General features: G+C 33.8%; 1 protein-coding gene and 1 long non-coding RNA gene across 8 annotated transcripts in view; one reads left to right on the forward strand and one right to left on the reverse strand.

Moving 5' to 3' along the window:
- LOC105252502 overlaps nt 1–21201 on the forward strand; it is a 28103-nt gene extending 6902 nt beyond the window's left edge. The window contains exon 3 of the long non-coding RNA XR_889308.3: nt 21035–21201. This is a non-coding gene — a long non-coding RNA (uncharacterized LOC105252502). The remainder of the gene's footprint in view (nt 1–21034) is intronic.
- LOC105252503 (catenin delta-2) overlaps nt 9676–26669 on the reverse strand; it is a 36839-nt gene continuing 19845 nt past the window's right edge. For 2 of the 7 annotated variants that reach the window (XM_011259890.3, XM_011259896.3), the window contains 12 exons: nt 25108–25149; nt 24885–25014; nt 24250–24532; nt 22789–22914; nt 21085–21704; nt 20474–20861; nt 18731–18748; nt 17797–18110; nt 17090–17393; nt 16838–16976; nt 12763–12886; nt 9676–10243 (listed from right to left, as the gene is read on the reverse strand). In XM_011259890.3, the coding sequence (XP_011258192.2) occupies nt 9959–10243; nt 12763–12886; nt 16838–16976; nt 17090–17393; nt 17797–18110; nt 18731–18748; nt 20474–20861; nt 21085–21704; nt 22789–22914; nt 24250–24532; nt 24885–25014; nt 25108–25149 (2773 nt within the window). In that variant the 3' untranslated portion in view covers nt 9676–9958. Of the gene's footprint in view, nt 10244–12762; nt 12887–16837; nt 16977–17089; nt 17394–17796; nt 18111–18730; nt 18749–20473; nt 20862–21084; nt 21705–22788; nt 22915–24249; nt 24533–24884; nt 25015–25107; nt 25150–26257; nt 26324–26669 lie in introns of all 7 variants that reach the window. The other 5 variants (XM_025415160.1, XM_020027923.2, XM_011259893.3 and 2 more) reach the window with 5 other exon arrangements.

A 26669-nucleotide genomic window follows, 5' to 3' on the forward strand; every position in this document is an offset into this window, starting at 1 on the left:
AATCGGTATAATCTCCGCAAGATCAGATTTCCTCCGTAATAGAAAATGATCTCTGCGATCTCTTATTCGAAACGTTGGCAAATCTATCCGTTATTTATAACATTGGAAATTGAGTCAACTCTTCGAGATTACGACGATCGCGATTCTTCTAATCTTTAATTCCGATCCAGGCTCCAAGGAAAAGTGATAATGATCGCTCAGGACTTGTTCTTTTTTTTTTCTTTTCTTTTAATGCTATCAGTCTTTCAAACCGCCAGCGATTGACAGCTATCGCAATCGGTAGATGTATGGAATGAGTCGATCGAAAAAAAAAAAAAAAAAAAACGGAACGTTGTAGCTCGAAACGTGTTATTTTGTGAAAAATGTGTGGAAAGAAAATGTAGAAAAAATCCGGATAAAAAACAGATAATTTTTCTGTTGGAAAAATTCCTGCAAACATTTAAATGTTCCTCTTTTTTTTAGGCCGACGATTTCTTGAGCGGAATTGATCAGAGTTCCGCGCGATCTTCGATGTAATTATTTAAATAAAAAATAATACTAATTATTTTCTACAAACGGCTGCGTGCTTGGTGTCGAAACTCGAAGCGACATATATAATTGCGATAGACGTTCGCGGCTTAATTAATTAGGTCGTTATTTCGAGAGATGTCAGAAATCGACATCGCGCGGAACTCAACTTTGATTCCTCCCCGCGCGATTAAAGTTTGCTGAAATAACAAGAATCACACACAGGCAATCGAATCGATACGTATGGCTGAATGATCCTGAGAAATAGATAGGTGAAAGAAATAGATATCGATGTCCCAAATTTGTCAAAATCGATGGGGACAAATTTGGGAATAATTTGGACAATTTATGCGAAAAATTGTATCTCATCTTTTGTTATAAATACATTTGAACATCATGTTTTACTGACAATTATTAATGTGAATTAATTTGATAATGAAATTTCCAAATTAAAAAATTTTTCCGAAAATTACCAAAATATATAAACGACAAATGTTTCTTAAATTTCATAATATTATTGTTATAAAAGTTACATAATAACTCATAAGATATATTTTTTAAATAATAATAACAAAAAAATTTGTAACAATTAAAATTGAAAGAGAAATATAAGATGAGATACTGCGCATATCACCTTTTTTTCTTGCTAGAAATCGATATTAAAATTTAATCGCATTGAGAAACGAGCGTACAAAAATGGACTATTTTGCTCATGAAGTTCCATAAGAACTACAGGCAACATTGAATCGCAATATTTACAATCGATGAGATTATCGAAGATAAAACGATTATGCGTATATAATATACATGAATAAAACATGTATCCTCATGATAATAATTTTGCACTCGATAATAATGATAGATGTGATGATGAAACAAAGTTTTCTCTGTTAAACACTACATACAAGGTATCCGAAATGTCTAAAAAAAAATTTTATCTACGCTAAAAAAAAATATATATATATATATATATATATATATTTTTATTGCGTTCTTGATAATAATTTAAAAATAATATCGCAAAAAGTGGATACGACTGTCCGAGACGTTCTGCATAAGCATTAGGAAAAGTGCGAAATAATTATAAGATTCTTGTGTTGCATAAACTCGAAGAATTATTGTTCTGTATGAACACAGGATATCGTTCTTCCTAAACGGTTTATACAAACGTGACTTTACGTGCTAAATGAGCACTTGCAGTCGCAAGGCCCAACAATCGGATTCTTTTCGGACGAGACGTAGCAGTGAGATAAACAATTGTTAAATTCACTTTTGTCTGCCGTTTTTACATCGTGGTTGTTCAATAGGCGGTCGACATAGCTTCTGGCTATAATTATGCGCCGATGAAACGATATTATTCGGGTTTAACAGGAATTTTTAAACGCTGTCTGCAAGTAACTCCCACTTTCTCTCGTAGTTTTTATGCCGAGTGTGCAATAATAATCGCGCTCAATAGAGCCGAAAATAGATGTGACAATGAAACAATATTCTTTCTTGTAGCTCGAGTGTTAAAACTTTCTCTGTTATTTCTTAAAACGTTATCTCTTTTAATAATCTTTTAATTGACTGAGTTTGCGGTTACTATTTATTTTTTTACAAAGTTTTGAGACTTTTTTATATATTTTTTGCATTTAATTTTGGGCATTAAAGTGTTTAACAAGTTTTCTTTAACCGTTTTCTCTATAAATAACATAATAATATAATTATATATTAATTATTACTGCCATGGATTCGGCGAAGTATATATTTGATAGTTTGTATATATTATATTATATGCGTGTATATGTATATATGTGTGCGGTTGTCAACAACTCAATATTATATAAAGTATATAATACGTACTTAATAACACCCGTTGACTTCTTAGAGATCTCAATATACTATATTTGATACATAATATATCAACTTTTTTTCTAGCATTGCACGTGCAATGTAATGGTTAAGTATATATCATCATTCAATAGTTACAGTCGACTGTCAGTTTAAAAATATCCGATTGTTAGGTCTTTTCGCGAGAGAGATTGAATTCGTATAATGTAATAATACGAAGATGCCAAAAAATGCGCTAGTGTTGTCTTCACCTTTTTTTCGAGGCCTGGCCTTTCCAAATCGAAAGGAGATTACCCCTATTAAATACTAAATACTTAATCCGACAGTGATATCGTGTTGTGGAAAATTAGGTCGTCCCCTCTTTTCTCAATTTCTACGCGATGTGTGGTTAAAAATAAAAAGCATTAATGATAAGAGAAGTTTAATTAAATGCAATTCTATAATAGATTTACGTATAATTAATTTCGATTGTAAATTAGAAATATGTGTAAGAGTCATACTCAAGAATGGATGTAGTAAAATAAATATAATAAAAAAATTAGGTATAATAAAACTTTTGAATATGTAAAGATAATATCAAACTTTGAGATTTTTAAATTTGTTTTTTTTTTGTAAATTGCTTAATTATAATTTAAAAAAATTTAATTGAGATTTATAAATATATTGTGAAAAATTGACTATAGTTAAGTAAATTGAATCATATGCATTATGATTTTGCAAAGATTAAGTAAAGCGAAGAAAAAATTAATCCATTGATACCATTGCCGGTTTAAAAGTGATAAATTATCGTGTCATTCATCACATATTCGTATAAATTCTACATTTTTATGACGCTTTTTATCCAACCCTGTAGAACTACCCTTTTCTCTCTCTCTCTTTTTCATTACTCGTTAAACATTTCACTCGAAATACTCGACGTTCATATTCTTATAAAATCGCCGGGACATTGTTCTGTATACGTGTCCTCAAAAGTTGCCTCCGCCTCCTCTTTTCATCCCTTTCTTTCTATATCTTCATTCCTTTGTATTTCGTAGAAAATTATAAACGCCGGAGAGTTACGCGGGATACAGTAGTATACACACAAAGAATGAAAAGCGGATATCAAAACCTCGGTTTAGCTATCGATCAATCGATCAATCGGTAAAACTCTATTGCTGTAATCTTGACACTCGCGTTACTCGAGGGGAAAAATCTCGTCCTACTTTCGAGTGCGAATTTTAATTGAATTTTTAAAAAGCCTCGAAGCACATTAGATTAAATGTATCTTTTATATATTATATAAAGATAATATTTAACGTATTACTTTTGCTAATAAATAAATATATAATCATATAAATATATAATAATAAATGAATAATTATTAATATTAAATATAAAAATAGTGAACAATCATTCATAATTGAATCACTATTTTGAAATTTATCAACTCAATCTGAATGACGAGAAATCAATGTAAAATGCATACAATATTTATAACATCGTAATTATTTATCACGAGTCCATAAATATCGCTTGAATTGGGACTTGTTATTCATATTCGCATCAATTAATCTCCTCGACGGCGACGATGGGCGCTATTGAGACGTCTAGAACGCGACTCTCGCGCACGTGGACTTTGCAGCAAGATGTAGTATCAAAATTCATAGAAACGACGAGGTCCATTCATCGCATGCATCTTAATCGCAAGTATGCGGTATAAAATTCTACAATTCTACAAAAACATGAGGTCCAAAAATTGCGCGCGACTGAGGAGACAAATATATGCGAGATTAGCACATTGATTTCCTATCACAATAAACATATTTGTATTTATATTGTATATATTTATCCTTTTTTTCGACATTCGAATGCGCACGAGATTTTTGAATTATTGAATCAATCAATAAGATTTCGAAAAATATTTTTATATCTGTAATTAAATGTTAATAATGACTTTCAATTGTATTGTGATTGATAATCTTTTAAGATTATGATATATTCTTGCACGGAAAATTTTTATTTAAAACTCCACAACTTTTTAAAAAATTGCGATTATCATTTAAACAGAGTTCATATTCTATAATTATAAAAAAATATTTTGTTAAATTAGCATTTATGGATTTTTGTTTGATTTTTTGCACATAAAAATTTTCCAGTATTTTCAAAGTATATCAAATTCAAGCATGTAAAGTTGGAGAGCTTTCAAAATTCGTGTGACTTAAAATCTTAGAAAAGTAGAAAACTTTGACAAAGAACGTTTGCTTTCTCGAATTATGTCAAGGAGAGAAAGGATTCGAGTAAAGATATACGAGCAATGAGTGCCGATGCGATCGATCGACCTCGAGACCGCATCGCGTCTCGCTGTCAAATGGTCCAAAATCTTCTAAGGATCACGCCAAGTATCGGTATAATAATACGTGGCACTTGCTAAAAATCACGCTGTGTTATCACGTCGCAACGGATCTGCTAACCAGTCCGAGCGAGTGATAAGCTCGAAGGTTCCTTTTCTCTCTCATCTAATCAGAGAGAGACATCAGTCAGCTCGTTCGAGAGTATGATTTCACGATTTTTTTTTCAACTTGCGCACAACATGCGACATCCGCCCGTCGTCCGAGATGGAAATGATCGGTATGGAGTTGCCCGGTGATGTTTACTGGATATTGCTTTTCAGAGTATGTCCAGATTGTTTGTTCGGCAACTTAATTTAGTCGAACGAAAAAATCGGAAAAATGAAAGCAAAGCGACAGAGATGATGAATCACATGAAAGGATTGCATAAAAGAAAGTAATCGTAGTGTATTGTTTAGAAATTGTTAAAATCTGTTTTATAGCTCAAAATAAGGGAAATATATTTCGAATAATATCTTAAAACTAAAATGTACAAGAATTTTCGAATAAAGAATACACGGTAAATATATAAGAATAATAAATTAAACAGGTTTACTCTTTGTAAAGTTTGATCCGTTTTTTTTAATTCTAAAAAGTAAATATTGATTTTTTTCTAGATACAACGCGTCTAAAAAGTATATATAAACTTATATCAAATAATTATAATAATTGTCGAATTATTTTCGCGAATAATACGTATATGTCTTTAAGTAAAAAATTTTTAATATGTTAAAAATGATTCAAATGATACAAATATAATAAGAAGTAAAAGAAGACTAGGAACCAAAGACGCAAATAATGGTGCGTGATAGTAATAATATATTATAGTAGAAACTTTATAAAGTTGTTCCATTTACGTACAATAAAGTGTGCTGTCGACGTTTCTACCCTGCTTTGGATTCTTTTCAAAATCAAATAATATCATGTTTTTCCTATTCGACTTTGAAAAGGACTTCAACATATATTTTTGCGCTTCTTATTGTATGTAAGTGGAACAATTTTACAAAGTTTTCATCATAATATATTATTACTACCACGCATCATTGCTTGCGTCTTTGGTTCCTAGCCTTCTTTTTTACTTCTTATTAGATATATCTTTCTCTAAAAATTTATGTAATATAATTTTTATCGAATAAAATCTTTATAGAAAATTTGTCGTGCGGTAAATATAAAAATACTGTACAAAAATTAAATTAGAAGAAATAAAAACTTCACTTCTCTACAAGTTCACACCAGCATTTCCATTTCCATACGTTACGGATGGTACGGTTGAAATTTCTCAGCGCTCAATTCCCCTCGAGAACATCGCCACGGAATAAAGTGCGTAGTATGTGATAGAATAACGCTTTTTTATACAATCGTCCTAACGACAATCGCCCTTCTTGACAGAATCAGATAATCTCGTCGTGTGAAAATTATTAATTCAACATTAATTAACGATTAATGATAATCTGAATCTTCAGAAACTGAAATTCCTATTATTGCATTATTAGGATGTCAGTTTTTATATTAAAATATAATTCAAAACACATTTATATATATATAGTTTAATCATTGTTATATCGAAATTATAATGTGACTTTTTATTTTTTCAATTTCTTTTCTTTTTATTATATTATAATACATATATATTATATTAATATAATATAATACATATAATATATATTATATTATATTATATATAATATATATTTAAATATTATAATAATAATTATATAATTATTATATTATTATATTATAATATAATAATTATATATTATCATGTTATAATATAATATATAATATAATATAATCATTTTAAAATAGCGACTTTTTACTCTGCTGTCATGTTTTCGCATCCTCGTTTGATTTCTTTGCGCGATCAAAAACGTAATTTCGTCGTGAAATCAATGTTAATAATAATGATTGTTTTAAAGAAGATCGACACGACGAGAAAGATTGATTATAGATAGACGATCGTCGTTTGGCATGATTTTTACGGAGAGAAGCTATTGTTCCATGTGTGTTTCTCTCTCTAATCAACTGTCGTAATATTATTTTAAGAAATAGAGAACAGGGATATATTTTATATCTATAATATGTATATCGACTAATTAATATGCCACCTCTCGTAACCATCGAATAACGTTAACATAATCTCTTTCTCTCTCGTTTTCTCTCTTTCTCTCGGTCTCTCGTTCTCTCTCTCTCTCTCTCTCACTCTCTCTCTCTCTCTCTCTCTTGTTATAATCGCATGCGATATTGTGGCTGCCGCACGTGTTCATGGGCTCGACGTACATTGGTCTCGCGCTTGCTCGCTAATTATACCTACGGTAATTGTGTCATTAGCAATAGTAATGGTTCTCGGGCCTGATCGATCGCGGATTGCGTTCCAGGACAAAATGTCAAGATTCATAATTATCACGCCACATGAGCTCGCGTCCTAACATATAGTATTAATAAATTATCAACTGCATATTAATAGAATATTGATAATGTTACATTAATTTGTTGAGATTAATTAATTCGTTAATTTTCACATTTTATACTTTGGTAATTTATACATACATTTCATTTATCATCCAGATTTTGTCTAGAATGTTTTTTTACGTGGAATTTTTGAATTATTAGGAAAAGCAGAATGTATGATATAGTTTCTATTAATGAAATTTAAAATCTCGTTATGATAAAAAATATCATACTTATAAAATAAAACATATGTAAAATGTACGAAATAATAAAATATGTTTTTCCTCTCTTTTAATAAAATATATTATTTAAATTTCTATACCGAGAATAATTTAAATTATATTTGCCTATTTTTTTCCTTTTTTTTTTTTTAATATAAGCGAGATCATAATACACATAATCGCGCGCACGTGGTTACTCGACGATATAACAGGACTTGATGAGAGAGACGAGCTCACGTATACGCGATAGCAATGTACCTCTCTACCTTGACACGCGTCTTGATGCGCAACTTTTACGCGCACAAGCAGGATTCACATACGCACTTTAGTTAAAAGTTGCAAAAGTGCAGCAGCTCGTAATAAATCAGCATCCTTGTGCCACACCCACAGCCTCAAAGTTTACATAATACAGTCATATACGCTAAACTCTATGCCAGAGTATGTCGCCAGCATATATATATATATATATATATATATATATATATATATATATATATATGTCTCGCATATTTTATAATAGGCGCACGCATACGCACGACGATTGGTGGGCATTCAAGTATTACAAAGAAGCAAGTGTGCAAATGCAATCTTTCTTACAATGGTAACGGGATTAATTACTTATCGGTTTTTTTTCTTCATAATTACTTTAACAGAGGTATATACATTTTTTTCTTTAAATTAAATGCCACTCTTTTGCGGGGATTGCGTGTAAGAATCTTCAGACAAATTCATATTCATCGAACTAACTACAACAGCTATTGAATAATTCATCATCAATTCGTCATCATGATTATAATAATTATCGAATAATTCGAGTAACTGTAATAATCATCGAGCACAGTATCCTGCGATCGTGTTATTCAATTTAATAGTCCTTCGCGCGTATGTTTTACGAAAAGGAATATATATCCTCCATAAATTCTCTCTATCAAGTTGCATAAAAAATCACGGTGATCCTTCTCAAGTCGCTTCTCTCTCTCTCTCTATCTTTTCTTTTATAATTATTATTATTTTTTTTATAATGCTTACATAGACATCCCTATTCTTAGCACCTTAGCCTGTACTTCACGATGATCGGTATACGCCCTCTTTTTTTTTATCGCCTCCAACGTCACCTTAAAATATACACTTATACGGTTCTGGTGTTTGTGTGCATGTGTATATATACGTGTGCCGTATGTATAATATATTTACGCAGTTATATATATTAATTTAGAATTGTGCAATGAAGGTATTTAGAGCCATTAGTGCGACTACTGCTGCGGATGTGGTTGGACGATGTCGTTCTCTCTCTTTCTTTCTTTCTTTCACACTCACTCTCTCTCTCTTTTTCTCTCTCGCTTTCCCTCTCCTCTCTTCTTCTCTGTCTCTAATATCGTATATTGAAATTGTTTATGCATTCTCGCGTTTGCCAGATCGATATTCGGTGGGCACGACACTCTTTCGTTCGTTCTTTATTCCATTTAAATTTTCATACGCCGAAAAAATCTTTCTCGGAGAAAAATGCGTTACCACAATGTTATTCCATGGTCAACCGAAGCTTCTCTCACAATTCAAGTATACTTAATAAAAGGGTATTCGAGATGTGTCAATTTATCTGAGGCACGAGCCTTTTTAATCTCAATCCCCTTCTCTTTTCCCAGCTATTTAAAGTCCGTCCTGTTATAAGACGGTGTGAGAGATCGTGGAGAAAGGGTTTCTCCATGTCCTTGAAAGCAAGACAGAACGATCGTTCACGTATTAGTGATCGGATCAATCGCTTCTGTTTCTATCCGAGTAGACTATCTTCTCATCTACTCGACGCATTCTGGATTTTCAAGTGCTAAAAAAGATACTAAAGCATAAAAATTTTTTTACAGCGCGATATACCCTCATTTTTTCCAATCTCGATTCGCACATACGTTTATCATCGATCAGTTAAATTCTCATCAGCTGCAACTTTATATATACATTCTTGTTCGTTAGTTTCGGTTTGGAAATGAATATACACTTCACTTCCAATCTAACTTGAAAGTTGCCTGTCATCCTAACTTAGCTGTCATTTCACCTCGTTAACTAAATGAAACCTCCGCGCCATCTTCGCGATTCTTCCTAATTGTAACATGGACGTTATTTCCAACGGCAAAGCGTAATAATATCCGACGCTTTCTCCTCCTTCCTTCCGGAAACGCTCCTTCCTCGATACACTTAAGATTACTTTCGCATTCAATAACACTCGGTAGCATTCCAAACAAATGTACTTTCATTTTATTTCCGATTCCTCAAGCTACTCGGTCTTTTTACCCTATCGTGCTGCTTGAATATTTTCCCTGTCTCCCGCAACGTCTTTCTCGAATAAATATAATCCCCACGTTGTCCTCGAATCTACGCCAGAGAGTCCGTGTCCCTGTCATACTCCGGAAAAAACGCGATCGTCCTCTAAGTTAAAATCCTCCGGATTTCGTTCGGACCTTGGTCCGTCCCGTTGTCCCGCTACATGGATAGATTCAGAGGCGGCGGCGACGGCGGCGGCGGCAGCAACAGCTGCTCGAGGTTCCCGGCGAGATCCTCCTGGCGGTCCCGCGTAGGACCCGCTCGTAGGGCGCGTTATACCCAGGAATCGCCGGCGGCGGCGACGGTCGAACTCGGCGGAGGCACTTGATTAGCAACCGACGCCGTGACCGATGGGGTGCCGGTGCCATCCGGCACCAATCCAACCCCGTCCGGCACCCATTGACCGCCGCCGCCGCCGCCTCCAGATATCGCGACGCCACCACTACCGCCGGCCACTTGACCCACCTGGCCACCCTGGCCCACCCCCAGCTCGTACTGCCGCTTCTTTTTCTTCTCCAAGTTAACTTGCGCGTAGAGCGGCTCACCGGGTTTCGGCTGCTGCAACACACACAAGCCAACGGTTAGCCAACTGCCGGTCGCGCGAGGGGGTGGGCGAAGGTGGGGGAGAGAACCGCGCCGCGCCTCGAACCATCGGACGCTGAAAGAAGCTTAGACATTTGGGGGATATTTTTATACACAGTGTACTCTCGAGATACATCGATCGATATTCTTATATCAACGATTTTATTCGAGTGATTTTGGAGGGAATCAAATTTGTCTCCTTGAACAAAAAAATTAGGAATAAATTATTAGCTGTGTAATGATTTTTTTTTTTTTTATTTGAACTTCTTCCTCGATTACCTCGTATTTCTTGATTTCCGCATCTTGCTTCCATTATCGTAAATATGAATAATCGAGAGTACATTGTAATGTCTAGGCAAAATTACGTGAAGCTGTGATATGTGGCCTTTATTTGCAGTTAGGTATATAATAGAAGCTAACTAATATACATATTTTCAAGTAATTGATTTTTTTATTACACTGCGCTCTAGTATTCAGCTAAATACAGAATATAAATGTTTCGACGCGAGTAATGCATAGGTGAGAGATACACATGATATAAAGTTGCACTTGGAGAAATGTGTGTTTACTATAGAAATGATATATAATAGAATATATAATGCGTAGCTTTTTTCTCTTTTATGTGTCAAAATATAAATAAAATTTTACATTAATATTATGTTTTTATTATAAATCTCCAAGTTTTATTTAATAATATTCTCATTGATAAATTAAAAAATTAAAAGAGAATTTGAGAAGATGTTATACTATAATACTATTTTTTTTTTAAATAAATTTTCATAAAATACTGAGTTAAAATAATATATATATAATAAGCTTAAGAATCAAAATACTAATCTATCTAATTCTATATGGCTTTGTATGTTTATATAGCATATTTAGTGTTCAGTATTAATTATAAATTTGCGTATTTTAACTTACATATATTAGTAATTTAGACTTATATACAAAATCGAGTATACAATAAAGAGTCTATAGATTACATAATAATTTAGTTGTAAATACGTATATTTCTTCGCTATAAAATATAATTAAAGTAGTGCACTAAAAATTGACCGTAAACTAAATTCACTTTCTAATTCGAGAAAGAGACACATCATTTGTTTACATATAATTAATTAATATATGAAACCATTTTTGTGTGTATCATTCGCTAAAGATTAACATAATTACTGATGTATGAAGGTGTTCATTTAGGCAGTGATTTTATTAGTTTTTTTTATTGTTAGTGTATAATATTGTGCGTTCTTTCAGAGACAGAGGTGTACAAAATGATGCGAATACATTGAATATCTTCGCGCTTTAGACCTACAATGGTTAATAGCAATATCGCGCGATACATTTCTAAGATTATATGCGAGATCTCTTCTTTTCTTTTTTGTAACTAACTTAATTAGTAGTTGAAAAATTGTTATAACTGTGTGTAAAACCGTGCAAAAAGTTTTAGCATTTAGAAAGTGACTACGCGACGTTATTAAAAAGGGAGTTTGGTCCAGTTTCATGCAGTAATTGATGTAAATGTTGCATAAACATTATGTAAATTCTCGTACAACCAGATTCGCATTCTAATAAATATTGAACGCGTTTTATGTATGACGGCTAATTTTAATTTCGAATGTATTATAGAAACGTCTATTACCAGAAAATCGTTTACACGTACACTCTAATGTATACAATTTTTCTTATTTTCTTTCTTTTTTCCTGCACTTATCTTTAACAAAAAGTCTCTAATAAAAATGAAAATCTTATAAAATGTAAAATATCAAGAAAAGTATACAAAAAAGGCAGTCATTGACACGAATTATTCGATTAAATTGCATACGATATGGCATCTTTGTCAATTACAATTACAAATTACTACATTTAGCTAAAAATTATTGATTTTGGCACAATTAAATGCGCCAAAAATTACGTCAATGTTATTTTACGTCGATCTCTAACTGCTTTTTGTCACGTCTGCATAATATTTTATAAATCTAATTGCAAGCATAATTAAATGCGATATAAACGTTTATCAATGTTTATCGATACATCCAGTGTCTTTAAAAAAGCGACGGCAAAAGATTCGATTTAAATCTTATTTCAGAATGTGTAGAAAATATGGAAAAACTATAATGGCAACACAAATAATTGAGATGAATAAAACAAAATTTCATCATCTAACGCACCTATTTAAAATAATAGTAATCAAAGATACAATTGTTTGAAGAAAATGACACATAAAGCAAAAAAATACAAATAAATTTTCAATAAAATTGCGAATATTATATCAACATGAATTTTAATTAGTTTAAAAACTGAACATTTTTACAGTTATAAATTGTTAAACGAATACTTTTTACTATTTGTTAAATATCAGTCGATGTAAACTTTAAGACCGGTGATTTAATATATATTATGTGCACGTGTATGTTTTTTCCTCGATAATTCTATATTATATTCTCTTTTTCTACGTGTATTTATATTTAGTGATGCTGTTAGTTATTATTACTTACTGATTGATATATAGTAGGTCGACCGACATTATTCGAATTCATATTTGCTCGCTGGATTGTTCGATCCTCGTATCTTGTGCTTCCCTGGCTCGCCATTGGTCGATTCAGAGTGCTGCAATCATAACTATATTTTAACGTAGAATCGAGATGGTCGAAGAAATTTTGAAGAGACTCCACATAATAAAAATCACGAAATAAATTTGGCGAAACAGAAAATCATAAACGAAAAATAAGAAAAGAGCGGAGTCTCAAAAATAAAAAAAAACTATCAACAGAATAACACAAATTTACAATCAAAAGAAATCGAACGAATTTAAAAATGATATAATATGATATATTAACACAAATAAATAAAAGCTGACAATATATGTATATGGTAAAATATGTAATATAAATATATAATAAAATTTGTGGAAAATAAAATTTATTAAAAAAATTTAAATATTGTATAATAAAGGATATTTAAAATTAATTAAAAATTTTATTTTTTCATCTATTTATATTATATATATAAATATTTAACGAATTAATCGAACGATTGCATTCCGATTCATCTTTTCGTTCGATATATATAAGTATTTAATCAATTAATCGAACGATTGCATTCGGCTTGCCATTTCACTCGCCGCGTTACAGTGAATATCGCGCGAGAGAGGCAGGCAACATGCGCGGTGTCGTGCACGATTTCGACCGTCCGCGCACAGACGAAAAATGGCAAATTTATATCTCGACTTCCGGACGCGATAGCGATTTCGTTCTTTTTGCATAAAATTCTACACCATTTCGCGGCACTACCGTTTAAATCTCATCCCGATCGCCCGAGGAGCGGCTGACTTACAGTGAATATCCGTAGAAGCGCGCGGCGACGAGAGTCGTCCCACTGTAATCCGATACTACAAGCGCGGCGAAGCGGTGGGCGGGTCGCTCTCCGAGACATGATAGTGGTTTGCGATATATCGCAATACCGCGCCGAAAAATGAGCCGTCCTTTTAGTGGCGAGAAAATGTTGCGCTATCATTTCCACACCACCTTGCGGTAGATAGCATGGTGCGCTTTTTTTATAGTGGTTTCCCCCATAGGCCTATTCCACTCTCAATTTGAAAATTATTCAAAATGCCATTACTATACGCTGAATATATCGCAAATGTAAAAAATTAATGGTGACAGTACCTTTACAAAAATTGATCCGTGGTTGAAAATTCCTCGATAAAATGTATTGCACACGTTGATAGTGATACGATGATAAAATGCTTCAAGAATCTTTTCTTCATCTCGTACACGGCGCACTGCTGGACCGGATATCCCGATATTATGCACGACATTCAGTTTCACATAATTATTACACAACACATAATTGTACGGCCACTTGGTTTTCGTGCACGTCCGAGAAATGATTCCATGTAAATTGCGGCCGCACGATAAGTATTTTCTCCCGCTAATCCGTATGCCACAATCATATTCGTATATTCCTGCAGAATGCACTTCATTTTCTCTGTTAATTTACTACGCAAACACAAGATTTTTATTAAAACGTCTTTTAAAGCTATCGCACGCTGTTACCAGACTGCGAACGCCAGTAGCACGCAACTACAGCTGACTGACAGCTGAGCGAACATGTGAGTGTAATCTTAGTGCGCAAGCGTCGAACTCACACGTACGCTTCCATTCACATGTCCGCTCAGCTGTCAGCTGTAGTTGCGTGCTGCCGACGTACGCAGTCGGGTAACAGCGTGCGAGAGCTAAGACGTTTTAATAAAAATCTTGTGTTTGCGTAGTAAATTAACAGAGAAAATGAAGTGCATTCTGCAGGAATATACGAATATGATTGTGGCATACGGATTAGCGGGAGAAAATACTTATCGTGCGGCCGCAATTTACATGGAATCATTTCTCGGGCGTGCACGAAAACCAAGGCCGTACAATTTTATGTGTTTGTGCAATAATTATGTGAAACTGGGTGTCGTGTAATAACGGGATAATCGATCCAGCAGTGTGCCTGCGTGTACGAGATAAAGAAAGGATTCTTGAAGCATTTTATCATCGTATCATTATCAACGTATGCAATACATTTTATCGAGGGATTTTCAACCACGGATCAATTTTTGTAGATACTGTCACCATTAATTTTTTACATTTACGATATATTCAGCGTACAGTAATGGCATTTTGAATAATTTTCAAATTGAGAGTGGAATAGGCCTATGGGGGAAACCACTATAAAAAAAGCGCACCGTGCTATCTACCGCAAGGTGGTGTGGAAATGATAGCGCATCATTTTCTCGCCATTAAAAGGACGGGTCATTTTCCGGCGCTGTATTGCGATATATCGCAAACTACCATCATGTCTCGGAGAGCGACCCTCCCACCGCTTCGCCGCGCTTGTAGTATCGGATTACAGTGGGACGACTCTCGTCGCCGCGCGCTTCTACGGATATTCACTGTAAGTCAGCCGCTCCTCGGGCGATCGGGATGAGATTTAAACGGTAGTGCCGCGAAATGGTGTAGAATTTTATGCAAAAAGAACGAAATCGCTATCGCGTCCGGAAGTCGAGATATAAATTTGCCATTTTTCGTCTGTGCGCGGACGGTCAAAATCGTGCACGATGCCGCGCATGTTGCCTGCCTCTCTCGCGCGATATTCACTGTAACGCGGCGAGTAAAATGGCAAGCCGAATGCAATCGTTCGATTAATTGATTAAATACTTATATATATCGAACGAAAAGATGATTCGGAATGCAATCGTTCGATTAATTAATTAAATATTTATATATATAAATATTAATATTTATATATATAATTATATATATAAATTATATATAATTATATATAATATTATAATAATTATATATATAATTATATATATAATTATATATATATATAATTATATATATAATATTAATATTTATATATATAAATATTTAAAGAATTAATCGAACGAATGCATTCCGATTCATCTTTTCGTTTGGTATATATAAATATTTAATTCACTATTCGACTGATTGCGTTCCGACTCGCTTTTTTATTCGATATGTATAAATATTACGCTTAAGTGTGAGTCCAAGAAGCAGATTTCGGAGATTCACTGTAAGTCAGTCGCTCCTTGGGCGATCGGGACGAAATTTAAACGGTAGTGCCGCGAAATGGTATAGAATTTTATGCAAAAAGAATGAAATCGCTATCGCGTCCGGAAGTCGAGATATAAATTGGCCGTTTTTCGTCTGTGCGCGGACGGTCGAAATCGTGCACGATGCCACGCATGTTGCCTGCCTCTCTCGCGCGATATTCACTGTAACGCGGCGAGTAAAATGGCCGAATGTAATCGTTCGATTAATGTGACAATGGCCTTGTACGACATACGTTTTTCTCTGTCTTACTTTACGTCCACGACTACGACAAACGTAAGCGCTCACGTTTAGTTCTCTGCCATCAGCCTAACGCGGCGATTAAAGTGGCAAGTCGAATGCAATCGTTCGATTAATTCGTTAAATATTTATATATACCAAACGAAAAGATGAATCGGAATGCATTCGTTCGATTAATTCGTTAAATATTTATATATACTAAACGAAAAGATGAATCGGAATGCATTCGTTCGATTAATTCGTTAAATATTTATATATATAAATCAGAGCTCGGCAAGAACTGCACATTTCGATTAGTCATCAGTGGATTAAGCCTACTGAGAATACCACTTTAAAAAAACGCGTCAACCTCATGGGTGACGTGGAAAGCTATTGCCATACGCCCGCTCCTGAGTACCGAGCGGCTCGTAGGCTTTGCGCGGGACGGGGAGGTAAGGGGGGACGCGCTAGGCGGAGCCAGCTGAAAATCGGCCGAAATGTGCAGTTCTTGCCGAGCTCTGATTTATACGATTCTCTCGTTTAATTTTTAAAGATTTATTAATTACAGATATTTATTTATCTGAAATAAATATAATAAATATAATATATTTAATATATTTATGTATAATATATTTATTATATTTATTTCGAATATCTAATTATTCATAGATTTTAGCTTATACTTTGTATATATCTAATTTTATTTATTATTCCATTTATATTCTATAATTACCTGTTAGCATTGTTAGGTGAATTAGGCCCTGAATTTCTGGCGGCGACGGTTTTCGTGACGAAATCTTGCTCCTTCCAACCATGCTTTTTATACACATCTCGCAGCTCTTGATGTTGCCACATGGTGAAAAGTACTTGTCCTAAAAATAGAAATTGAATAATTTTAATTCCTCAAGTCGTAATCAAATCGGTCAGTCATTTAATTCGCATATATCGAATAATTATCTCAAGTTAAATTTATACTCGGTCTTACCTGCAAATTTAAGAACACGCGGTGTGTATTTCTGGCGTTGCCTAGTGATGTTCATTAATCTGTCAACACCGCCAGCATCGAGCAATGACCGCGAGAATTCGGCGTTCTTCTTGATGACCTCATTTAATGTGGCGAGCACCGCGGCGATCGTGTCATCGCTCGTGCCCTGATCGTGCTGATTATTTCCAGACGGCAGTTTTTGAATGAGATCCCTCATCGCGTACTTGCCTATTAATTCCTTATTGCGTTGGTCTATCGCCAAATTTCTGAGTGCGGTCGCAACCGCGCATACTACTCGGTCCACCTGGCCGCAGAAATTATTTATAAGTGACAGTTTCAGCTTATTTTAGGAGACAGGACAAATATATTATTACTATTTTGAATAATTATAATCAATAATTTTTATCAATATTTATATTTATAAATATATTGAAATATGAAGAAATAAAATATAATATGCCAGAAATGTTTATAAGAAATGTTTTTATATGTAAAGCAATAGAAATTAATTTAATGGGGCATATACGATACGATTCAAATAATAATTGAATAATTAAAATAATATTTTATACTTTTATGGAAAACTTTTAAATTGAACTTTAATTATTAAGTTAATTTACAATTAAAAATTTGGGGTACGTGTATGTTTTGTATTTTAATCTAATCTCTATATTTTTAAATATTAAGACTCAGTAAAAAATTCATACCTCCATTCTTAAGAGTTCCACTAATATAGGGAGACCTTTTTCTTTACGAACAGCTGCGCGAATTTCGATACTCGGCTGCCAGTAACAGGCGGCGAGATTTTGCAAGGCCCCGGCTGCAGCCTCTAATGTTTCTGGATTCGAACATGTTTGCAAAAGACTAAGATACGACTGGACTACTTCCGGTTGCCAGAGCAATTCCATTCCTCTGACTGGTTCGGTTCGCGGATTTGTCGTACGTGACGTGGTAGTTTCCTTTTGAACCGGTTGACCGTCCTTTTTTTTCTTGCTACCGCCGAAACAGCCCAAATTCTCACCTAAAGCAGAGAATGGCAGGAAACTCGTTAATAAATTTAGAAATTAATAAATTCTAAAGAAATATATAGAAAAAGTTTATAAAATTAAGAAAGTCGAATATATTTTATTGATTCTTTTTTTTTGAGTCATATTTATTTATTTTTACATATTTATTTAATTATTGTATTTTGCTTACTTTTTAATAAGATTTCTTTTATTGATTACTCTACGATTGCAACAATGTTATAAGTAATATTGAATAATATTAACTTATTATCAATATTAACTTATATGTTCCTAAAATACCGAACTTATATTTTTATATTTCTATCTAGTTAACCTACTAAATTAAATAAACTATTCATCTACGTACAAGAAATCAGAAACAAAACTATCTGCCATACTTTACAACAAGCTCATTTAATTTATTAATCAACTTTCCATTGAATTTTAGCACAAAATAGACAGTGTATGCAGAAATATAAATTATTTGCTTGATAACATAATAATTAAATTTTCAAAATTAAAATAAAAAAAAAGATTTACAGGAAAAATATAAATTTAGCTAATAATTTAACAAAGCAAAACATGCAACAACTATGCCTTTGAAAACTAATTATCGATGGAAGAGGGGGCTTACCTTGACATAAACTGTATGCTAAAAAGATTGAAACACAGTTTAATCCATGCTGAACTAGGATTCGTAAAAAATTGATAAGATTCTAAACTAAATTAAAAAAGAATTAATTTTTTTCTATGGGATTCGTATGATGAACTATCTCAAAATAAAAAGGTAAAAAATAAAAGTACAAACAAAAATACTCAAAATGCAGGGCCATCCTTGTGTATATATATTTCTGTACACACTGTATATGTCTATCCGTTTTGAAAACAGTAAAATGCAAATTAATCGAAATCAAAAGATAATGTGATAAATTAATTGTAAAAACTATCTCTTTGAGACACAAAATTATCTCTATGCAAACTATCTATTCTTGATTGCAACATTTTACTATTATCACTTCTCTAAGTACATTATTTACGGTTTTCAGAGTAAATTTCGTCCTCATGCCACTTGAAAACTTCCGGTAAATTGGTCCGAAAGTTTTAATCAAATTTTAATACGCTGTATAAACTAACTATCTACAACAACTGCACCGTAAAATATTAGACTGTATCCATGAAATACGAGTGTGTGATAAGATTAGCTATAATTTCATCAGAAGCAATGTTATCTAAAAGAGTAATCATGAATGTTTAATGACTCGTAAATACATAAATATTTTAGATGAAAATCATGGATATTTTAAAACTTTAAGTGCAGAGAAATCTGAAAAAAATTCGGAATTACATTAATTATAAAATAATTTTATAAACATGCGTTAAAATGAAATTTTTCGAAAAATTATTAAGTGTAAATTTAATATAATTATAAAACTTAATATCATTAACTGTAAGAAGTTATATTAATATAATTAATATAAATAACTGTATATAATAACTTAATATAATTAACTGTAAGATAATTAACTGTATCTAGAAGCTACATATTTACACGATAGTTTTGTGCAATAGCTAGAAAAGTGTCCGCAGCAGAGAGGCTGCTTGTCTCCTGCGATCTAATTTCATGGTTGGTTTAAGGGGTGAATCATTTGCCTCCTCTCGGTCTTTACACACACACACATATACATACATACATACAATAATCCGCATCTACATGCATACCGAGGGAGACTCGTGCATGTTGCGGAAAAACATATTCGTTCCAAAAGCGATACTCTCTTGAGATATTTTTTTCTCTCTCTATCTGTACAATTTGTTTAAAGTATTATGTTAACAATTGATTATGCAATTTCAGTTTGCAGTATATTAGTAGATTTGCATTTGCCAGTATTTACACGTGAAGGAGCGATCTAACGCGGTTTTTCAACAGATCGAGAAAATAATTTTTAACTCAATTATATTAATCGTGCATTTGTTTAGCCTTAATTTAATTGATTTATTTCCGATTTTTGTGATAAACATTTTAAAATTTCACGTACAAGATCATTTCTACACTTTTTGTATAAAAATATAATTATCGATTAATTTTTCATAAAGAGAGAAAAAAATAAAAGTGAAAATAAAAGTAATTAAATGTGAAATAAAATAAAAATAAATGAAGTCAAAATAAATTAAATTTAAATCTCTGTAAGAATTTTATACGAGAATTTTACTAATATATTTCCCAATTATGTTAAATTTAGATAAATTATAAATTCAGATTAATTCAAATTTTTAAAAAGAAAATTTAAACTACCGTCGAGTATCCCGAACCTTTCGTAAGATGTCCGAAACTAACTTCGGGTTACGTAATAAATTAAGATCTCCCTCTTGATCTTACCTTTCGCGGGTGCAGCGACCCTATTCTGTACCGTAGACTGTATCGGGTGTTTGTCATAATTGGGGTCCTCCACCTCCTGACAGCGGTAGCTCAAGTTCCTCAAGATACACACGCAGTTTTCGACGATCTTGTTACCGATGTTAGACTTCTCGATCGCCGAACGTACGACGTAGAGCAATGCGTCCACTAGACCATCGCATTCGCGTAGATTTTTACGCGCGTATTCGCCGGCGCTGGAGACGTTCCTCAGTACGCCCGATGCGTTTCTGAAGACCGTAGACCAGCAGGTTTCACCGCTCGACGAGCTCGGGTCCCAGCCGCTATGAGGTATTATTATGTTGTTTACCACCATTGTAACACCATCGTCGATGATCGACCTCTTCAGATCCTGCAATCGTTCATTCGAATTAGCATTAGTCCCAATAAAAATACCTCATAATTAATATATAATTAAATAGTAATCTCGAATATTAGTGACATTTCGTTCCTTGATTGTAGATATGAATAATAATAGAACAAGAGGAAATAAATCTAATCAGAAATGCTCTTTGTTTGTTTCAGTTTTTTTCTGCTAAATGATTTCGCACGCGATCGAAAGAAGAATCACTCACTTCGCACGAGGAGAGATTCCATAGGACCCCCGTGACCAGTTCTTTGATGTCCGCGTCGGACGTTCTCCGCAGCAGATTGATAAGAGCGGGTACGCCGCCGGCGTTCTTGATGGCGCGCTTGTTTTCATCATTCTGACGACCATACGATAGATTTCTGAGGGCGCCGCAAGCGTTCCTATAAACGTCCAAGGTGTCGTGATCCAGCAGCTGCACCAGAGGCGGTATACCACCCAGGCTGCGCGTCTTCTGCTTGTTCGGATCGTCCATGTAGCACAGGTGTTGCAGGTAAGCGGCCGCGTTTGCCTTGATTATACTGTTAGGGTTGCTGAGGAAGCCGATCACCTCGGACAGGTTCGGGTCTCGCCAGCGCATAGATTTTTGATCGTCGTCGAGAGGGCTTGCCATGCCTGGTACTACCGGATGACGTGATTGCAGTCGTTGCAAATGCACCTCGTCCTCGAAGATGCCGGGTGGTACACCTGACGTGAGGGGCACCCCCGGGTGACCCTCCTCGTAACCGGGCACGTCGCTCGGTACTGGTCCGACTCCCACAGCGGGCCCGTATCCCACAGGCCCATATGGCGATGGTGACACGTATCCGTAGGCCACTTTGCTCTCGTCTGAAATAGAATACCCCACAATCAGTTATATAGCTTCGTTATTCGATTTGAACGTCGTTCGATGTTCTCTCTATCGGAGTCTATTCGATTACAGTTTCGGAAATAGATAATTCACATATGTTATCTATAGATGATTCACATATATTATCTTCTGCGATAACTGCTTATCTTCCCATTTTGAAGTGTTTAAAAGATTTTTGCCTTAAATAATATAACATATATTGTAAATATGTTATTAATTTTGTTGACTTCCGATTCTCTTTCTCTTTCTCTCATTTTAGTCTTCATATTTTTATTTATATTATTTTTTATAATTGAATTACTTATATATAATAATTATTATATTTTAATTATATGGATATATACTATATGAATTATATATATTATCTTTATATAATTACTTTTTTATTTAGATTTCATAAGAGACATAGAATTGAAACAATATCACGGATCGGAATTAAAAGATAATATATATCTTATATTACATGGCAGATTAAATGGTCTCTTACATGATATCCATCAAGCTTTACGTAACAGTCGTGAAAAATTGAAACGCTAAATTAATCACGCGTTTAATGAAATATGGATAACTTTGTACGTAATAAGTAAGTCATATTATAATTACTAGTGAAGATTCCGGAAGAATCTACGTATCATTTAATAATTTTTATTTCAATATTTAAGGAAATACGTGTAAGAGACATAATAAAGAGATAAAAAAATATAAAAAGATAAAAAAGAGAGAGAGAGAAATAAAGACAAATTAAATAAATGAGATGCAATTCCATCATGAGAATGTTGAGAGGGTTTGTCATATCTATATTCCACACGTTGCTGATTTAATCTAGAGTGAACACAACAAGGAACAGACAGTCAGACTAGCGAGAGACAATCAAAGTGAATTATGTAATGTGCTTTGTGATGAAACGCGACGACGAAATAGACATGTTTTCTCTCTCGTATGGTCTCACACGTAAATCCAATCGCGCAAGCACTGGTGGTGATTTGTTAGAATTGAATTTGTCGGCCATCTCCGTGAAAAATGTAAAAATTTTAGATCACACTTGTTGCAATGTCTACGTACCATACTGATCCCCGGGACCACCTGGACTCGGAGTAATGCGATAATGGTCCTGTAAAGCGGGGTTTAAGCCAGGGTCGATATCATTATAGCTACCCTCCACGTAGGGCGCACCCTTGCGCATATATTCTGTGGGAAAAAACCATCACTTTTATTGTGTTACCATTTTAGATACGTAAAGCATAAGGTATGGGTTTTGTAATAATAGCAAAATCGAGTGAAAGCGAGAGAATTTTCTTTAATATATTTGATTTATTTTATATATATATATATATATATATATATATATATACTATTAACACTTATATTAGTGTTATAGGCACAAAAAATTTTTGAAATAGAAAATAAGAATATTAAATGCAAACTATATTTTTCTTCCTATTAACTTATAAATATGAAATAAGTAAAAAATTTTAAATGTATAAAAGTAGTTCAAATGACACAAATCTACTAAGAAGTAAGAGAAGGCTATAGGAAAAACGCAAGTAATGGTGCGTGATAGGAATAAATAATATATTATGATAGAAACATTGTAAAGTTGCTTCTTACATACAATAAGAAGTGCAAAAATATATGTTAAAGTGTGTTGTCGATCCTGCTCCTTTTCAAAGTCAAATAAGAAAAACATAATATTATTAAAACTGAATAATAAAAGAATGCACTACTAACTGAAGGAATCATATAATTAACCTAATAATAAAAGAAAGAAATCAATGCAATAAAATAAAGAGAAATTGTGTGTGAGCCTACCGTTTCTTTTTAATTTTTTTTATTTTATTGCATCGACTTCTTTTCTTTTATTATTCAGTTAATGGTTTTAAATAATATTATGTTTCTCTTACTTGACTTTGAAAAGGACCCAGAGTAGGGTCGAAACGTCGTCGACAGCACACTTTAAACATGTATTTTTACTCTTCTTATTGTAAGTGGAATAACTTTACACTGTTTCTATCATAATACCATTACTTGCGTTTTTGGTTCTTAGCCTTCTTTTATTTCTTATAGATTTATAAATATGAAATAATTACGATTTTTATTTAAGGATATCAACGTAATATTTGAAATAATATGAAAGTTTACATACATTTAAGATAAAAATTCCTGGTTTAAAAACGATTGTTTGAATAATAAATATAGCCATTGAGCTTTTTAGATAAATATTTCTTATTTTCTTTGTCACTATTTTCGTATCGGAAGAAAAGTATTTTATTTTTAAACGAAACATTAAAACATTTAAATGATAATATTTTCAATATGCATTTGAAATCAAATTTTAAATCAACTTTTGAATATGCAATATTCCGGATTAACCGAAAAAAAGCTGGCTTGTTTATTCCGCGTATACAAATAAGTTCATAAATGAGCGTAAAATTATAATGCTTAATATCGTGCGATATCCGAGGGGGAAAAATGAATGGATTCGCGGGGTAAATATGTACATACGTGGATCTTGCGGTTACATACCGTGTGGCGGGGAAGCACGACTGTGCTCCGACGGGCTATGAGGGCTGTGCGGGGAATGCGAGCGCGGCATGTAGATGCCATGGGGCCCCGGGTAACCTGGCTGCGGCGGATAACCCAGGTACGGGTCGTAATGATCGAAACTGACCATGTACGGGTCCGCGGGGTAGCGCGGATCCGCGTGTTGATAGTCTTGCGACATTAACGGCACCGACATGTAACTGACCGCGCCCGGATCCGGCTCCATGTGGGAAACCTCACGCACGACTTTCGTCACAGTCGTCACCTGAGGAAGCGCACCGTGTCATATAATCTCCTTCTGCTCTCAACGGGATTTTTTTTCCCCGGACGAAAAACGCACCACTGTATTCGCTTTCATCATATCGATACGCTTCGCGTATCGATGTGCATGCGCGAGTCGTTCCGAAATACAGCGATACAGATCTCGGCGTTGCCGAATAAAATTAACCACACACATTCGCTTTTATCTCAATACATGTTTTAAAATTAAAAAAGCGCGAATACATTAACGTCATTGAATTAAATATAATTAAAGATACACAAGTCTGGATGTAATAAAAAACACACTGGAGATTTAATTACGATTCGCGGAAAAAATTAATGAGATCCTCGCTTACTTGCTGAGAAGTTTGTTGCTTGTGAGTCCGAATGAGCAGCGGATCTTCCTGGACGGACAGATGAGACGAGTGCAACGAGTGGGTGTCCGCCTGTCCGTTACTCCCATGGTAATCCGTGTCGCCCTGTCCGCTACGGCAAATCAGAGAAATGAGAGATTGACGGAAGTGCGTACATAACGTTGCATGATATCGAAAATTACTATGGTCAGAGTAAAATGCTTACGTGTATTGTGGCATGTCGGGGGCTTTCTCCTGTAGGACGCGTCTGAAAACGAGTGTTTCTCTTTTAGTATCTATGCACAGCTTAAAATAATACTTTCATGGAAAAAATATTTTACCCAGTACACTGTATACACAAAGCTGCACAAATTTTACGGGAAACTATTTTTTAAGATAAAAAAATGATGGCATATTACAGGTTTATATAGCAATTTTATTAATATCTGAAATAAAAACTAATATTAAAATGGCACGCGCAATACATACATGGTAAAAATAAAACATTAAACTTTGCAACTATAATTCTTTAATCGATCTGAAATCGATTGATTTTTTCTTAACGAAAAAAATCTCTCGTTTAAAATTTCTTCGAAATAAAAAATATCAATTTTAATGAAAAATAAGATTCCACTGCTTATATTCTCTTGTACGATTTAAATCTATTGAGATTTCTTGATTTCTCGTTAAAGAAAAATCAATCTTAAATTACACATAAACTATGCGGAAGTAAAATAATGACGGAAAAATAGCAAGCGTATAGGAGGAATATTTCGCAATTGATACGTAGTAAGAAGCAAAACTATACAAAACGACACATACATCAGCTAGTCGCGATAATAATCTCGAAGAGGATGCTATACTAATTGCACTAAGTATCCTTCTCGCTGTCGCGTCATCCCGGCATGCTAATGACTGCGCAAACATGCGTCGATGATGGCCAAGTTACTCACTCTGAAAGCATCACGTTACGTCTTATGGTTTTAGCGAGTTATTAGAAATTATGCGACAATGTTGAGTCAATTAGTACTAATTAGGACCACAATTTAGAACGCGTTGTCCGTAACGGTTTGCGCACGCGATAAAATCGCATTATTATACGTCGCGGAGTGATTATCAGGGATAATGTAGTAACAATTTCATTATCATCCAATGTAAATTTCATAGAATTTTTATTATATGAAAATTAATAAAATTTGTACGAGATACATGTATAAATGTAAATTATCATTTGCATTTATATGTGGAATAAATCAATTTGAGAAAACTTGTTTTATAAAATTCATAAAAATTAATCCAATGAAATTAATCCAATGAAATTAATCGTACGCTCAGTTTCAACGTGAGTAACCGCGTGATTAATGCATGTTAGTCACCTCTGCGTGATCTCAGTGCGAGTTATGTTGTGCTCCTGTCTCTGCTCGATCCGGCGATTCACCAGCCTAATGTTGATTATTCGCACAATTAACAAAATTGGTTCGTTTCCATTTGCGATCTAATGTCAATGTAACTGTCTTTTTCGCTAGACACGTAATCGAAATTTTACAATTTTCAACGTTAAACACTTTCAGAGTTAAAAGAGTTTCGAATTAAGATTTCGTTAAAATTTAGTGAAAATCCGCGAAGAAATGAGGCTTTATTGTCTATTTGTAGTCCCGAAGCTTATCGCGCTAAAATCTTTTAATCTCCCCTCTATTAAGCAACTTCGTAATTATGTCTGAATTATCGCAAAGGAAAGTTGACGTCAAAGTCGTCAGAGAGTAAAACTGGAGTTTACTGTAGAAAATG

This window comes from Camponotus floridanus, unplaced genomic scaffold (genome assembly GCF_003227725.1).
Source record: "Camponotus floridanus strain SB8 unplaced genomic scaffold, Cflo_v7.5 scaffold99, whole genome shotgun sequence".
Classification (NCBI taxonomy): domain Eukaryota; kingdom Metazoa; phylum Arthropoda; class Insecta; order Hymenoptera; family Formicidae; genus Camponotus; species Camponotus floridanus.